The sequence below is a fragment of the Centroberyx affinis genome, unplaced genomic scaffold (assembly GCF_046629955.1).
Source record: "Centroberyx affinis isolate AG114_WGS23_722 - 3 ecotype Tasmania unplaced genomic scaffold, CSIRO-AGI_Caff_v1 ptg000743l_1, whole genome shotgun sequence".
In the NCBI taxonomy this organism is placed as follows: Eukaryota; Metazoa; Chordata; class Actinopteri; order Beryciformes; family Berycidae; genus Centroberyx; species Centroberyx affinis.
In genome coordinates this window covers 5,158-23,788 of record NW_027279356.1, presented here as the reverse complement: position 1 = coordinate 23,788, position 18,631 = coordinate 5,158, and the positions used below count along the sequence as shown (strand labels likewise).

The following is an 18,631-nucleotide window of genomic DNA, read 5'->3' as shown; positions in this document are numbered from 1 at the left end:
TCGGGCTCTCCTGGCTGTTCCAAACTCCTGGTGAAGTACTAAAAGTGACCATGTTTTTTACTCTCACCTATGCACCTCGGCTTTCCAACGCCCTGCCCAAGAAAGGCTCGCCAAATCAGTATTATCTTTTAAATCACTCCTTACTCTTATGAAAAGGCTTTTGCATAATGTTTTATTTCCCGTTTTTTGTCTTATTTATTCATTTTTATTTACAAACTATGTGTCCTTCTCCGATCTTTACCCTAAATTTTATTCAGGTGTGTAATTGCTTTTTGTGTGTCCATTTTGTGTGTTCTATCCTTTGTCCTCTCGTTTAATGATTGTGTAAAGCATCGAGACAGATAGAGAGATAGAGAGAGAGAGAGAGAGAGAGAGAGAGAGAGAGAGAGAGGTGGTAGAAAAGGGTGCAGCAGGTTTTTTGATGCAGGTCTGGCCCATTGATTGCCCTTCATTTCCCATGCACTGGTTTGGAGAAAGGATCAATGGGCTTTTTACATTTCCTTGTCATGTTGCTTCCTCTGTTCTCCATTATGGACATGGCTGTTGATTGGGCCTCTTTAGTGTACAGCATGCATGTGTGTGTGTGTGTGTGTTTGTGTATATATGTGTGTGCCTGCCTGTGTGCGTGCTCGAGTGTGTGTATAGTGTGTGTGTGTGCGACCACATATTATGTGGTCGCACACGCTCATCCATTGATAGACAAACGCTGACTTTCTCCATTGGTTACTGAGAAATCAAGGCACTTGGTCAGACCCAGTCCTCGTCAATTGATGTAATTGAGAATAAAAGACAATGTGGAGGAGTGAGGTGAACACTGGGAAAGGAGTGGGAAGCAGACATACCTAGTGACTGAGTAACACACACACTCAACTCAACATACACATTAACACACACACATACACACACCCTGACACTCCAGCTGAACTTTGCAGACATGGATTTAGCGGTTTTACGTGGGAACGCTTTGATGTCCTCCTGCAGACAGCAGTACCGCCCCCTATCTCCCACGCAAACACACACACACCCACACACACACACACACACACACACACACACTCACTCTCACATGAACACATTGTCCACCCTGACCCTTAACTCACCTCTACAGTCAGTCAATTAATGCTTAACGCTTTGGCAATATTGTTCTAAACTTTCATGCCTATTGAATTGAATAGAATTGAACTGAATTGAGAAAGAGAGAGAGAGGGAGAGAGAGAGAGAGGGAGAGAGGGAGAGAGAGAGAGAGATACAGATATACAGGAGACAACAGAAAGAAGTGAATATACAGACAGATGCAGACAGTAATTACAAGCACAAAATGCATGAGAACAGTGAAAAAAGAATGACAAAACATCTGTGAGAAACTGTATGTACATTTATAGGCTAACCTGCATGTGCTTTACAAAACACTTCATTTATCAAATGAATGTCACAATACAACAGTTTAACATCTGCTTTAACAAAAGACGGAGATCTGTTCACACACATTTTTAGGTGTGTTGAAACTGTAAACATGCACATGCGCACACATACAGATAAACGAACACACACACACACGTGCACCTCCACACACACACACACACACACATGTGCGTGCGCGCGCACACACACACCTTCAGATGGCTGAACCTTTAGGCTTCCCTGGTTAAAAGAAGAAAAAATATAATATATACTGAAGTGCGTTAGTCTCAAGCCTTGAGGGGCACCCCACACACGCACGCACACACGCACGCACGCACGCACGCACGCACGCACGCACGCACGCACGCACGCACGCACGCACGCACGCACGCACGCACGCACGCACGCACGCACGCACGCACACACACACACACAATCTCTGTGATCAGATACATCATACCAAGCCAGGAATTATGGGTAGACTGTAGGATAGGAATGAAAGGAAAGGGAAAAAAACAGATGAAAGGAAGAGGACAAATATTCAGTTAAAGAGGGTGTGGGAGAAGAGTAGGTTAAGGTAGGGGAGGAGAGGAGAATACAAGAAAGGAGAGGAGAGGAGAGGAGAGGAGAGAGGAGAGAAAAATAAAGAGGGAAGAGAGAAAAGAGAATAAGGGAATAAGTCCTTAATAATACAAATAATACAGTAATTACCATATAACACGTATTACCATAATTCTAGTGAAATTAATAAAACAATGCTCCACAAGGCACGTCTGCTCGTAGTCTGTGATTATGCCTTGGGGATGTGATACGTTCATCAATCTTTTGTGCAACGTAAATCGGCGCCTTTCTTGCCAACAAGCTGTTCCTGTGCGATCAAAGGAATTATACACTGAGGCAACTCCTCGGGCTCTGCTGTCCGTTAGAATAAACCCAAAAAGTTGTCCTACGTATCAATGCCTTTAGAGGGCACTTGTGACAAAGATATGCTCCCACCTGTCTCTCTCCCTAAGACTACAACTCACCATATCGCTGTGTTATCACTCGTATTAAACTTAGAGAGTTATTTGGCGTTGTTGAGGATCTGATGGCATAAACTACCCGAGTCAGTGAGGAATAGCGTTGCAAAAGAGCTCAGTGTAGAGCAAGTCAGCATTGTAGAGAGAGTGAGTGAGAGAGGAAGAAATAAAAAAAAGAGAGAGAGAGAGAGAGAGAGAGAGAGAGAGAGAGAGAGAGAGAGAGCACACCCATCCTGAAGTGAGCAAAGCAAACTTTCAAGAAGAAAGTCGCCCAGATGCCACGCGTGGGAGGCAGCCCTTATTTATTTATTTCTGTTTATCTGGCTGTCAGTAATTTATTCCGAATGCGCTGTTTAAAATACTCCCTCTCCCTCCGTCTCTCCGTCTCTTCCCCACAGATTAGAGGGGGGCTGCGACAGGGCTGCGTATTCCCTTCTCCTATTGTCTGACAAATATCTAAAAGGGGAGGCAGAGAGCACGGCGGCGCTTGTTCTTTCTCAAGCGCTGAGCTGAGACAAAGAGGTGTGGTAGGATTTGTTGCTGTTTGCTTGCACCTGCTTAACAGTCGGAGATTGGCTGCCTGCGCGGTGGGTTGCAATACCAGTAAAAGCAAACATGAGCATGCACGCAAACAGACACACACACACACACACATACACACGCAAATGCACACAAACAGCACTCTCACCACAGGTTTAATTTGCAAAGATTAAAGTCTGCAGTGTATTCAGTGGCACACGTACACACACACGCAAACACACCTGGGAGTGTGAGTGCTTGGCTAAGTTTTTGTTGTGGCCTGGAGCATACTGCCTGCTGTCTCTGCATCTCGCTCTCTCTCTCACACACACACACACACACACAGACACACACACTCACACACACACTCACACACACACACACTGAATGATGACATGACACACGGCCTGATGAAACGATACGTAGGAGCCCCATCAGAGCACAAGGCTCACCTGACACACACACACACACACACACAAAAATGAAATCTCATCATATTCAGATAGAGAAGAGAGGATTACCTGAGGCTGATTGCTGGATGAGAACATGTAGGAAGGGAATTGAATCCTCGTTCAGCTTGTCTGCATGTGTGTGTGTGTGTGTGTGTGTGTGTGTGTGTGTGTGTGTTAGACTGTTTTCTTTGACCTCTCTGTCTTACTTCCCATTCGACTCTAACTGAGCAGCTTTCCCATTTAATGGTTCTAACATTTTTTTTAAAGCAAGGAATGTACAATGTCACTCTTGGGCATTTCCAAACCTGTTACCAACTTGTGTGTGTGGTGGATATAATGTATGTGTTTATATAGTATGCATATATATTTCAGACGTGTTCAAAAAAAGTGTTAGACTAAAATAATTGAGGTGTGCTTGATTTGTCATGTCAGGCCCTCAAACAGCCTCAAAAGTGGGCAAATTACATGCAAGAACCATGCACTCTTTACATGATTTTTTAAATATTTTATATTTGAAACACTTTCAGCTAGTATTTTGCTTATGCTTACTCCTCTGCAAGGGTGGAAGTCATTAATTACATTTACTCTAGATACTGTAACTTTTTACTTTGGGGTATTTTTTAAAGTCGGTAATTTTACTTTTATTTAAGTATGTTTTTACTGAAGTACTTAGCTACATTTTAAATCACATCCATTACAAATACGGTACAAATTTTGTCGACTCTCCTTAAGCATCAGCAACTGGATGGCCGAATGTAGAGCCACTGACAGTGAACGATTAGTCAGCAAAGAAGAGAAGAGTAATCTGGGTTTACTTTGAGTGTTTTATTTTGTAATTTTTCCAATTAAAAGAAACTAGTTTGAACTCTGTTCTCATTTCTAAAAAGTAACATTTTAAATGAGCTACTTTTAACTTTTACTTCAGTAGATTTTTACACCGGTGATTTTATTTCTAATTCAGTCAAAATTCAGCAAGGTAACAGTATTTCTACTTGAGTAGGATGTTTTAGTGTTCTTTCCACCCCTGCTCTTCTGCCTATGTGTGTTTGTTGGTGTTAGCGTGTGTAAGCAACACTTACAATGTTCATGAGTGTGAGCAGGTACTTCTGGACGTGCTCCTTGCCGTGGAACTGGACCACCGAGTCGTCGACGCCCAGCAGCACCTCGATGTTATAGGTCCTTTCGGGGCTGTGCCTGCGGGCGCGTCCCACTCGCGTCTGGTTGATGCTCTGCTCCACACCGCGGTACAGAGACTCCAGGTCCATCAGACCACCCAGATCTGCACCTACAGGAGGAAAACACACACACACACACACACACACAAGTTTAGCACTTAACAACTGCATTGAGACAGGGAGGGAGATTTGATGCATCTAGACTTGGACATACGCTCATACACACACACACACACACACACACACACACACACACACACACACACTACTGTATAGAAAACTCCTAATCAAACACTTGCATATCAGTACTGGCAGGGATTTAGTGGAGGGTAAACCTCTTTTGTATTTGCTGAATACATTTTAATTTAAATATTTATGATCTAAAATTCAGAATATAAATCCTATTAAGTAGCATTGAACTGATGTAAGTCATATGAGTCATAGGGTATTTTAAGAAAAAAAAGCATAAATTAATGAAAAAAAAATGCAAACACTATATCACTGAGTACTGGTTTCTTGTTTTTCTGTCTGCAAATGTTTGCATTCCTTCAAATGTGCTCAGATGGTGTGTCTGTACTTGTGTGTGTGTGCATGTGTGTGTGTGTGCGTGCTTACACATGCACATCCATATGCACATGTGTACTTATTTGAGCGCGTGTATGTCGATGTCTCGGTGTCTGTCTTCTTTTTTCTTGCCAAGACACCAGTTGACAGAACTGAGCATGTGTGTCCCTTGTAACCGTTGGTAACGGTGCGGCTATCCTTCACAGATCCTCCCCTAATCAACCAAATATTTCTACTCCCATCTGAATAAAAGCAGCAGATGGTGCTTGCTAAACACATGGATTAAGACAGCTCCCTCACACAGGGGCTGCCCACCCTGCTCTCCTCTTGGCTCGCTCTACACTGGAAAAAAAATACAAAAAAGGCATTCCTCATAAGATCACTCAAGAAACTCAATTTGAGGTTATTCTATGGGAAACCACACAAACTAGCCCCGCTTTCATTTTTCTTCTATTCCCTCTATACAGGTAATATTTTTGGATAAATTGATATGTGTTGTTACAATGTTTGGACGTTTGGATAGACTGTAATCATAACGATTGTGTTGGCTTTTGAGTGTCTGGTCTGGTTCTATATTTTTTCCTTTTCAGACCAGGCAAAGAGCCAGAGTCGGTGAGTAGAGAAGATAAATCGTCCTGTCTCCAGAGCCAAGGCCATCCTTCCCTCGCTTGCTCTCCTCCCTCCTCATCCCTCTCTCTCTCATCCTCCCGGTATGTAGACACAGCGTGGCCTTGCTTGTATGGAAGCCATGGAAGGCCGAGTCATGCAGTCTTGAACATGGGGTCTCGGTGGAGTCGACAAGCTCTATCCTCCCTGGCTCCAGCCAAGGCCTCCCACAACCAAGGATGACACGCAAAACAGCGCACAAGCCTGCACGGAGTGTGTGCCGTGTGTGTGTGTGTGTGTGTGTGTGTGTGCATGTGTGTGTATGAGGGTGCTTGTGAGTGAGTGTATATACAAACATTTCCAATAGGCCTATAAATCACAGTTCCAACGGGAGCTTTTATTTAGTTGAAGCCGGGCTGCAGGGCCGATCTAACTGTAATAGATAGGCTGGTTTTAACTATGGAGTTGCATTTGGAGGTACTGGGTGGCGAATTGGTTCAACACGTGGCATGGGGAACAGTTGGAGTCCCGCTGTTTTGACACATACACTCTGACTTAGAGTTAGTGCCGGGAGGAGGGAAGAGAACAAGATGCAAGAGAAAGAGATGGGGGGAGGGAGACAGAGAGAGAGAGAGGGAGAGAGAGAGAGAGAGAGATCTGCCACCTTGCCTCCCAATCAGCAAGGGGCATCCTGCTTTCCCACTCCCTCTTATGCAACGTTTCCAAGGCAACGGGCTCATGGGTAAAACAACGCACCGCATGGCTAATATTGGCTTCCGAGTCGCTAGGAGAATGAATCTGGAAGTCTGAATATGATCCCATATCTGCCCATATTCCAGTGAGTGACAGAACGTGGCAAAGCCAGGCCTCTGACTCCCCCTACATAAGTGGAGAGAGGGAGGAAAAATAGAAGGGGGAAAGAGACAGAGACTGAGAGAGAAAGAGAGAGACTACTATAGGGAAAGAAAAGAGACTACGGAAGGAGAAATTAAGGATTTTTCCAGCGCACGCTCTTTTCTGCTTCGTATCTGCACTCGCTGAAAATGTCTCCCCCTTGTTAAGAGAGGGAGCTGGAACTAAGGCGGTGTCCTTCACAACAACCCTTGCCTCTTCGCAGCTATAGCTGCCTTTAACGAGCCTGATGTCATAACCGCACCATCTGCTTTTAAAGACAGGTCCAGATATTTTTACCTCTGCTTATGTAATGTTGAGACAAAACACAGAAAACAGTATTATGTTCTCACTTTCAACTCTGTGCTGTTGCAAGAACGCCGTGCCTTGAAAAACGGCAAATGAGAAAACGCCGGGCTGTTGCATAATTCGGAGCCGCAGCTGTACAATAAGTGGCAAGAGTAAGGGAGAGATAACTCAAAGTGACACCGGCAGAGTGGGGAATGAGAGGTGACTAAACCGAAGGTTGAAATGCGCTTGGCCAGGTGGCGAGGTCTTCCTGTTTAACCGTCTCACAGCAAACTCGCTAGAACACAACTCTTCCCCTGCCTCGGCTGTTCCGGAGCAAGTTTTTGATGAGAACTGCGGAGGAATAAGGTGCAAGAGAGGGAGGGAGGGAGGTGAGAGGTAGAGCTAAGGGGTGTGATGGATGAGAGAGAGCGACGAGAAGAGACCAGAAGGACCTTGGGTGTTGTGAGTTCCGCTTCGAGCTCCTGCGGTGATGGAGAATATCACTCTCTTGTAGAGGCTCTGCTCTGCGTGTGTGACCGCAGGCAGAGCATCAGGCTGCGCGCCGCCGTGTTTCTCACTGTAACAGCTCACATTATCCTCTGTCCTCCCGCAAGCCCCGGGAATCAAGCTGCGATCGCTGTCCACCTACATACACGGGATTGATCGCAACAATATTCACTTTTCCTTTCTCCGAGGAGTATCGTCTTCAGTCCCGGCCCGCCTCCTCATTCGTGCCTCCGCCGCTCTCTGTGCGCACTCCCCCACCGCCCCCTACCTGCACACACACACACACACACACAGGCACGCACACACACGCACACACACAACCCTCCAGCCCCCTCCTACCTGTGCTTTCCTTTCTCTTCCCACCCACCCACCCATTCCCAATCCTCATTTACACACTCCGCTTTACGCCATCAAATTTTCTCTCTCTATAAACTCCTCTCCCCCTCGACAGCCCCCTTCCCTCCCCCTCCCTCCTCTCCTTCCAACTCTCCCACTCCTCCCCAGTATTCTCATTCAGGTGGGGTATAGAGCGCGCCCTTATTAGGAGACAAAGGTACTTTGTCTTTCAACCTTTGCAAAATGTCAAGAATGTCTGGTTGGCCGCAGAATAGAAGGGGCGGGGGGGCGGGGGGGATGGGGGGTCGAGAGAGCAAGGGGAGAATAGAAGCCACAACGAGAGACAGAAAGAGAGAGAGAGTGGGGGTGTGATTCGGGTCAAGCCCTGTCCTACTACTGAGCGTCAGTCTTTGGTAAAGCATTGGGCGCTGGGCAGACGGGCGTGGCGTGGCGCTCTGCTCTGCATTCTGAAGCTCTACTGTATATCGAGTGGCTTTGACCTTACGCTGGAGACTCTGGCAAGCTTCAAGGAAGGCACTGTGTGTGTGTGTGTGTGTGTGCGCGCGTGTGTGTGTATGTACGAACATTTGTGTATGCATGTGTTTGCATGTGTGTTGCAGAGACCTTGCTGTCCAACAAAGTAACTACAAAGTATCTGTAGTACAGCGCCTCATGCATAGTGATTTATGTAATAGAGCAGAGACTCGCCAAATATGCACATGTACACATGCACACACACAAACACACACACTACCAGGATAACACATTATTGATAAGCGTTATCCACTAGTACAATCTCACAAGTGTATAGTTTGTGGTAAAGTGTTGACTTACTTTACAGTAAACAGTATTCCGTTTTAGTAAATAAGAGTTGGCTTAATCTCAGTCCTCAGTAGCTGCATTCCTGTAATGATTCGATTTTAGTGAGGTTAAGACTGCTAAATTACACTAGATTATTTGGTATAATTGTACTATTATGTATTTATCTTTGGTATGGGATTTGACTTCTATAATTATGGTCTAAATTTGGACAATCAGCCTTTTATTTTAGTGCTCCAAATTCTTGGAATGATCTTCAACACACACTAAAAATCAATACTCTACTAACCTATGGACAATTTAAAACCATGATCACAAACCTCCCTGCCTCAATGTGTAACTGTTTTAATTGACTTTCTTTATTCTCATCTATGTCTTGTCCTATTTATTTAAAACTTTGAACTTGTTTGTAACTCGACATCATTGTAAATGAGGGCAACCTCAATGGTTATTTGAGTTTAAATAAAGGTTTGAAATAATTATCTGAAAGTGTTGATAATTCACTTAAATTTAAGACTGCCTGCCCCCACAGGAAAAAAACATGAAGAACTAGGATTTTATTTCTCTAGAAATTAGTTGATTATATTTGTTGTATTTGTTGTATATGTGTGGATGTTAAGGGGGAATCTACTGGTTTGTTTCAGTTCCTGATAAGAGGACTTTTCTTTAGGCCAAACCAACCAAAGTAAACTATATTAATCTAGTGCTGTATATGGAAAACGACATGGAAAACGGTTGATAATTCAAATGACTTTCAGGCCACTTGCCGACACACACACACAAAGTCCACAATGGGATACTACTTGCACTATACACACGTGATTCCAGGATATGAAGCTGCTTTCCTCAGGAATGATTAAATCTGATTGGGCCAAGATGAACTTCAATGCATCTGGGTTATTCTACTAATGTGGTGCTTACTGCGGAGGGATGGTGAACTTATACTTACCTGAGTTCAAGGCTGTCTATAGAGAGGCATGAGCATCCACACACACGTGGACTAATTTACTTACAGACACGTCTTGGTCACATAGCTCAAGGCATGGACACCTTGTCTCCTTGGTGACAGCTTTATGGGTTGTCAAGGTGATGAGTGGCTCGGACAGTGGACTGTTAAACCCGCTGCTAGCATCTGGGCAGGTAGCAACGCAGCGCGCTGTCCCACACAATGTCCCCATACCGAATACTCATTAAACCTAAGCCGCCATATGACAGCTGTAAAGGCTATAGAGTCTGGAACACATAGCGAACTATGCTTCCCATAATCATTCTGCTGTTAATTATTTAGGTTGGTAATCAGCAATCTAATTTCACATGGACACAGTTCCCAGAAGACCACGATAATTATTCAAACATCAAGCATTGAACTTTGCCCATTTATTAATAACTACTTTAGGTTAGGGACGTTTATTTATAACTGTGGATTCTGTAATGCTGATGAGGGGTTTCAGTGGCCGAGTCTCTGCTGTGATTTTCAGGTCCCAACATCCATATTATTTAGGCTGATGCATTGTATCTGCACTCCCTCAAGTTGAGGAGAGGACCATTTTTAATATTGTATGAACTATCCTTTTTAATCAGCAGGCGAGAGGACCACCTAACCTCACCACAGCTCAGTGTGTCTGTGTGGATTTCTGGCGGTTCGGGAGACAAGGCAACCTTTAGCTCTCCCCTGTTACATAACTGTCTGTCTGTCAGAAACAGAGAGGGCTGCTGGCTGGTGGGGAGGTGCTGTGGTGCACACTGATTCCCCCTGTGTCCTGCCGCACCGCCGTTTCATTAGCCTAGCTTAGCCATGGGTTAGTAATGACCATAACATATGCGGAGCTACCTACACATCCATAATGCAGAGCGACCAAATGAAATTAGCCAGTCAGGGGTTTGACACTAATCTATTCAAAGAAGAGAACTCATGATTGTCGCATATGATCCTCGGCACAAGGAACCAAGCGGCTGATCCCTGCCGCATCAATTACAGCAACGAAGAACAGTCCCTTGTATAACATTAGGTTAAAGTCCTCATTCAAAACAACATCTCAAAACACAGTAATCCAATCATCACCATCCACTGAGGTAATATTAATCGCAAAGATCAGGCTTGTCCCCAAACTCTGCCTTTGCCCCGTGGTTGGACTTTGCGGCTCGCTGTAAACTGGAGAGCCTTAGTGTCCAATAAGACAGCAAAGCCAGGCTGATACAGAGCTTATTGCAGGTCTCATCCAGTCTGAAAGTGGCCTGTCTGCGTGCCTGTCTGCCCGTCAGCCCGTCTATCCCTGTGTCTGTCTATATCTCTCTCAGGAAGCCAGACATTCATAAAGGTCTCTTATGAAATAAAGCGGAAGGAAAACATCTCCAGCCATCGCGGGGCAGAGAAGACAAACACTCCAGCAGTATGCAGATGAAGGTACAAAAGCATCCGCTGGCACAAACACAAACATGCATACACACACACACACAGACAGACAGACACACACACACACACACACACACGCACATTCTGTACAGAAACAAATGCAGATATATGTATGCAATGCACACACTGATCTCTGCACATAAAGACACAAACAGAGAAATTCATATAGACACCGATGTACACTTGTGAATAATCTTTGTTTTCAAGCAGACAGGCCAAATTCTTAATCTACATCTCTTGCCAACTTCTTATCAAACGCCCCTATATGTGTGTGTGTGTGTGTGTGTGTGTGTGTGTGTGTGTGTGTGTGTGTCCACTTTACGAAAACTTGTGTCCGCTTGAAGAAAACTTGTAGCACTACAGATCCAACTGACTAGGGACTAGGGAAGTGTATGTGTGTAGAAAGAGAGAGGTAGAGAGAGAGAGAAAGAGAGAGAGAGAGAGAGAGAAAGAGAGAGAGACAGCATCAGAGAGAGAGAGAGGCTGTCAGTGAGGTGCAAGGTCCAGCTAGCAGAGTACCTATAAATCTCAGCAGAGACAGCCTCCTGCTATCTTGAAGGGTTTGTGGTCCCCTTGCCGCACCTCTCCTCATTCCTGCAACACCTCCCCATCCCTCTCTCTCTCTCTCTCTGTCTCACCTCTGCCTGCCTCTCCTTTCTCTCCCCTTCCCTCACCTCCTTCATGCGCTTCTCTCCCTCACTACTACTACCCATCCTCGCCTCCTCTCTCCTCCTCTTTCCCCGTTCTCCTCTCCTCATCTTCTACTACCTCGACTCCCTATTGCTTCCTCTTATCCTCTCCTATGTCTATTTTCCCTCTTTGTCTTCATTTTTCTTCACTCGTTGCATAGCAATATTTGTCATATTTTTTTCATCTAAACATCAACAACATCTAACAGCCCCATTGATCCGTGTGCCTCTTGCTCCATGTTTTCTACCTTCCTTGTCTTTTGCTGCCCTTTCCTTATTCTCTACGATAAAAATGGGGGAAGATGATGGGTCAGTCTCCTTCTGTTTATTTGTTCGTTATTCGTTCAACCATCCATCACACGCAATGTCTCAGACACCACTGATCAGATTTCTACTAAACTTGGGGGAATGATGCATCTCACCACTGCATTCCAGCATATTCAAAATGACAATAACTGGCCCAATGGGGGTGCTACTGATTGGCCGTGAAGTGGATTGCAACATCCGTGGGCGAGGGTGACATGTTTACTGTTCCTTGTTTCTTTTGTAAATTTTGCCTTGTATGGAGGCTGTGTGTAAAATGGACAATTAAATAGACTTGAAATTTCCTCCTCTCCTCTCCTCTCCTCTCCTCTCCTCTCCTCTCCTCTCCTCTCCTCTCCTCTCCTCTCCTCTCCTCTCCACCCCTCCCCTCCCCTCCCTGCTCCTATCCTCTCCACCCCTCCCCTCTCCTCCCTGCTCCTATCCTCATTTCTCCTTCCTTCACCCATAGCCCCAGGCAATGTCCTGTCCTGTCCTGTCCTGGCTGTGAAGTACTCGAAGAGCAGCCAACGCCAGCCACCTGAGACACCCAGCACCACAGTTATTATGACAGGCCAGCCAGCCAAACATCTGTCAACCTGAGCACTGTGGGGATGGAGGGAGTGAGGGGAGGAGAGGAAGGAGGGAGGGAAGGAGCGGAAGGAGGGAAGGATAAAAGTGAAGAGGGAGAAACATGGCAGAGACAAGGTAAAAAAAAGGCAATGAGGTGAGAGAGGAGAGAAAAAATAGAGAGGATGCAGAATTGGGAATTAGGTTCCAATCATCCTGCGAAGTACCTGCAAAAATTTGACTCTACACACACATTATCCAAGGTGGCAGATGCCAAAGTTTCAGATTCAGCGTTATCCAATGTCTGAAGGCTGGTCTACTGTCTGAAGGATGACGCCACGTCATGTTCTATGGTATATCAGTTGAAGAAATAAGGGTGGAGGCATAACTGCAGTTAATCAAGGTATGAATGCAATGTTTCCTTGCACTTCATATGTAGCTGAGCGAGTCAGATAGCCAACAACTATCTGACTCGCTGATATTCTCGACTCCAAATGATCTAAATAGAGAGTCTGTATTATGATGCATGTCTTTCGATTAATTTCTAATTCGCAGTCATTATATTACAGTTTTGGGGTTTTACTATCCTTTGGTAGCTCATCAAGTCAGCTAGTTTGTAAAGTTCTATAGAACAGAGAAACTATATACCAGGTTATATAATATATGTCAACGTAAAATATATTACCCACATCATGGTGGCGAAGTGCAAATGCCAGTGCCTTGGTGTTGACGCTTCACATCTGTCGCCTGCAGTGCGCCACAGAAGCGTCAAACGAGATGTGTCAAATAACACACGTCAAAGGTCGCTTCCTTTACTGTGAGGCTTCATGGTCTCTCTCTCTTCATCGTTCTTTATCTCTCTCCGTGTCCTTCTCTGTTTTGTCCATCATTATTAATTTTCACAACCGCTGAATAGAGAGATCAAAGTGTGCTGTAAACACCTGGATGATTTGACGAGGCAACAAAAGACAGAGCAGTAAGTGCTTGGCAAGGCAGGAGGAAACAGCCGGAGCGAACAAGCACTAATACATCAGGTCGCCCGCGTGTGAATGGCCCAGATAGAGACAGTGCCACCAGACAGGCAGGTGCAACAGGAGCGTCTCAATCTAGAGGCCTGCTGACCAACAACACCCTAGTTCTGGCCTCCTCTCCTCTCCTCTCCTCTCCTTTCCTTCATTTCCTCTTCCTTTCATTAAATGTGCCTTTGAAAGCGCTTTCGAAAGGGTAGATAGTTAGATATAGAGTAAGAGTGGGTGAGAGAGAGAGAGAAAGTCTATCTAAAGGTGTGAGACAATATGTATGCAAATGTTCTCTCCGAGCAGCTCACCAACATGGAGCAGAACCAGAGGAAGCCTGCCACAGGGCGGCAGGGATGAGGATTTATCATCCAATATCATCTCATCATAAATGATAATGATAAACACATAAGCCGGGCTATAACATAGTTATATACCATCTCTAACCCTGCTACCTAAACAGCACAGTAAATCAGCAGAGATTACATTTTAATGTTTGAAGCAATTAAGCTGTGGAGTGTTTGAATACTCCATAGAATTGGACACAGAGAGCTGAAATAAAAATAAAAGTGCTTTGGCATTTAAAAACTGGCATGCTCTTACATCGAGAAATATTACTGCTCAGTCGGCCCGTGAATGCACAGACGGGGTTCGTTTCAATTGCACGGTGCTCGAGCCAGACGGGAGAGAATTAATAAGGCACTACAGTGTATCGGTGTTACTAAATTGGCTGTGTTTCATAACAAAGTCTTTCAGAGCAATTATCAATTAGAAACAATTAAAAGAGCCATTCATCATTCTCACTAAGCCGGCTCCGAGCGGGGAGCGGCGCCGAAAGGGAGGCTGATAAAAGTGTAATCAAAACCGTAATCAGCCGGCAGCTCTCTCGACTGAGGCGGGTCCTGACAGAGCCGAGGTGCGTTACAACAAAGATCGCACCTTCACCCCGCTCCGCCGGACAGGACGCCGCGCGAGTCTGCCAAACAAACACATGGCCACCAAAGCGGCATCTGTGCAGCGAGAGGAGAAGATCCGCTTTACAGTCAAGCTGAGAAGAAACTTCAAACCATGCCAGGGAAATCACACAGACAATTCCATCCTTAGGCCCTTGGCAAACATCTCTATGGTGAGACTACATACAGCACAGTTTGTGTCGGCTCAATGTGCGTGTGTATACTGGGTGTATTGTGTCGATCGATACAGAAAATAAGTATATAAATTGTTTGCTTCCTCTCCTCATGTAGTTTAAAGACCCGCCCCAGTTTCCGGCATTGCCTGTTTCCTGGACTTCCCTTCCCTGGGCTTCCCACCAGCATATTAGCATCCAGATTATCTTTGTTTTGTTGGTAGCCAAGAGATAAGATCTTAATGCAAAGATGCACTGGGGGAAAGCAGGCCCTGTGTATCTCTGTACCTCCAACTTCCCCAGCTATCAGGCCGGGGCACGGGGTGAGGCTACACCCCCCCCCCCCCCACACACACACACACACACACTCCCTCTATGGCTAATCAATGCAGCCTCTTCCGTGCGGCGGTAACCCTATACTCGAGCAGGGAGGATAGGGGAGCTACCGCCGCGGCCTCCCCCTGTCTCTCCATCCTAATGAAGCTCCCAGGTAATCAAATCACTGTACACACAGGCAGATGGCCAATATGGGAACAACCGCCGCGTCCCTTTGATGATATCACGACAAAGTTTTCTAACTTGCCAACGAGTTGCTTCTCCTCCTCCCTGCGAGTGTGGAGTGTCAACAAAAAAAAAGGAACGACGGTGCGGTTACATCTGTTCGAAATGCTCAAGGTGTGATGTGTTTCTCCATGTCTCAGGCAGCACTAGGCTCACTGATGAGGCATCGCACCTTTGGTGTTGGCCGCACACAGGCAGCTGAGAAAACCGGTCATACTGGCCTCTGTAACATGCTGTCCTGTGCTAAGCTATGGCTGAACATGCATCTTTTTTTAATGGGCTGCTTGTGATGTGATGTGTGCTAAAACGTTTTATATCCATTTGTACCTTTTTTTTTGTTTAATTCATCGGTCGGTATTTAAAAAAACAAAACAAAAGCTAACTATTTTGTATGGAAAGGTCTTAAAATGACAACATAACTTTAATAGTACCCCATAATATGCTTTACTTTGGGATGAAACTCTATGTAGGCTAATCCCATTCATACATCATCAGGACAGCACAATGATCCACAAACAGCACATTACAGGATTCACCATGCACTAATTACCTTTCAATCAGCACGTTATTGTTGAGCCAACCAAATGACTTGGCATTAACTGAGGGCAACGGTTGGCAGCTGTACTGGAGACCAGCTCAGTGGGGTGATCTCCCCCAGCTAGATTTAATAAAGGAGGGTTATTATAAAGGAATATTTTCCCTGCTCTCCCAATCTAGGAGCTGGCACTAAGACCTGTCTCATTCTCCTCGCTCTGCAGAGCAAGTAATACCCACTAATCCTAGACATAGAAAGAGGCTGTGGGGAAGGAGAGAGAGAGAGAGAGAGAGAGAGAGAGAGAGAGAGAGAGAGAGAGGAGAGAGAGAGAGAGAGAGAGAGAGAGAGAGGGAGAGGGAGAGAGAGTGAGGGAGAGAGAGAGAGAGGGCAAGAGCGAGAGGTAATGTCATTATTTACATTTTTTATGCTAACTTCTATGCTAACAGAGTCCTTACTTCACCCTTCCACACACTCACCCCTAGACCCCAAAATGATGTGCATGAGAGAGAGTAAGTGTGTGTGTGTGTGTGTGTGTGTGTGTGTGTCTGTGTATGTGTGTGTGTGTGTCCACGTGTATGTGCTGTTACCGCAGTTTGCCCTGTGTGGAAGACTAGACACGGACCGAAGAGTCGCAATCCCCAACAGTGTTCATTAGAAGAGTTCACGCCGGCAGTGCACACTCACACACACACACACACACACAGGAAGCTCCCAGGCCCATCCTATCCAGTGTGATGTAATGAGATATCTCTGCTGTTTCCTATTCTAGCCTCTTCATCCTCCACAGAACAGAAACCATTGACAGAGAGAGAGAGAGGAGCGGAGAGGATACGTGAGGAAAAGAGGAGATGTGAGGTGAGAAAAAAGGAGAAGAGAAAAGGAAGAAGAAGAGAATAGAGCAGTAAAGGAGGAGAGAGGATAGCAGAGCAGAGAAGAGGACGGGAATAGAGGACAAGGAGCAAATCAGATTCCTCTGTTGCTGTCTTCCTCCCCCTCTCTGTTTAAGGGAGTAATACGTCTCCATCTCCCTCTACCCTATTGTAATGGAGTAGGTCTCACTACGCTGCCTGAGGAAATTGCCTTATAGTCCCTCAGCCCCTCTTCTATATGTGGACACACACACACACACACACACACACACACACACACACACACACACAGAAACAAGACACACACACACACACACACACATACAGGCTCTCATGGCGATGGCCCCAGTGACACTGCTTAAATATTAATGACCTGATTCTCTCTCATTAATAATAGCTGCAGCGCTGATTGCTCTGTGAATAGCACTGTGTGTGTGTGTGTGTGTGTGTGTGTTTGTGTGCATGAGTGCGTGTTCACGTGTGTATGTGTGTGTGTGTGTGTGTATACATATGGAAGTGTGCCTACCCACAATGTGTGAGCTAAGTATTTGTTCTGCCTGTCATTGGAATATTACACACTGAATCACTCCAAAAGGATTACTGACATCGCATTACTGAGAGAAATTAAACAATATTGAATTACATAACAGTAAGACTGATAAAGGTTAATTTATGGTCATAAATCCATTGTCATTTGTGTCAGTGTGTGTGTTTCTCAGTGTGTGTGTGTGTGTGTGTGTGTGTGTGTTTGTGTATGTGAGAAAGAGAGAGAGAGAGAGGAAGAGAGATTGAATGAAAAAGACAGGAATAAGTGGGGATGGGGGTGTATAAACAATATGAACAGACATGCACATACACACATGAACAAGCATTCAGCATGGAAATGCAGGACACACACACACACAAACAGACACAAAACACCCACATACACACACACACACACACACACACACACACACACACAGGAACTTGGCTCAGTTAAGCCATGCATGAGGTGTATAAAATGCAGCTGGCTTAAGATATCTCAGTAGACAACTAGACACACACACACACACACACACACACACACACACACACTAGCTCTGCGGCCAACATAAAAGCAAGGGTAGACATCAGTATCCATTGGGTTGTAATGGAGAGCTTTGCATCCCCCTGCTAAGAATAGCAATAGCTAGCCATGAAAGAGAGGAAGAGAAAGGGATGCGGAGGGTAGAAGGAGGAGTGTGATACGACAAGCTGTGTGTCCTTTAGTAGTGATGAGTCAGCATATAGCAGTAGCACGTCTGCTAAGTGAAGAAGTCTCCAAAATGAGATGTCCACCATTTGAAAAATTTGCGGGCATGGAAGTAAAACTTCCTCCTATATTGTTCGTGCAGTTATTTGCCTGTGAAATCTTGGCTTCTAAAACACATTATGGGCACGCTATCATCTGTATTCACAAGATCCTGAGCAATATATTCCAGATAATGTTTTTTTCTTTCTTTTTGTTTGTTTCTGAGGATGAACACTGTACTATACTAAAGCCTTGATTAGTCTACCTCTATATCTGACTGGATAATATACCAGCTGCTGTTTGTGTTTTATGTCTGTGGGATTTGTATATGTGTGTGTGTGTGTGTGTGTGTGTGTGTGGTGCGAATGTGTGGTGGTGTTGCCCAACAAACCCACAAAATTCACGTTTCACATTTCCCTGATGAATTACATTGAGCTGTGTTGAGACAGGGAGAGAGAGAGAGAGAGAGAGAGAGAGAGAGAGAGAGAGAGAGAGAGAGAGAGAGAGAGAGAGAGAAAAGGTAATCAGTGTTTCTGTGGATTGTAATGCAGTTTCAGGGTCACTGAGCACCCTGCTTAGGGAGTGAAAAGAAGCAGTGTTCCCCAATTTGTTATCACTCACACACACATACACATACACACACACAAGCGCACACACACGCACACACACACACACACACACACACACACACACATCTTT

The 18,631-nt window shown here is 45.2% G+C and overlaps 1 protein-coding gene across 1 annotated transcript in view; it reads right to left on the bottom strand.

The window, feature by feature from the left end:
* LOC139644472 (A disintegrin and metalloproteinase with thrombospondin motifs 2-like) overlaps positions 1-4,676 on the bottom strand; it is a gene marked incomplete at its 5' end in the record, with an annotated part of 30,030 nt that extends 25,354 nt beyond the window's left edge. Inside the window, one exon of the mRNA XM_071519842.1 lies at positions 4,471-4,676. Within this exon, the coding sequence (XP_071375943.1) occupies positions 4,471-4,676 (206 nt within the window). The remainder of the gene's footprint in view (positions 1-4,470) is intronic.
* Positions 4,677-18,631: the final 13,955 nt, after the last annotated feature.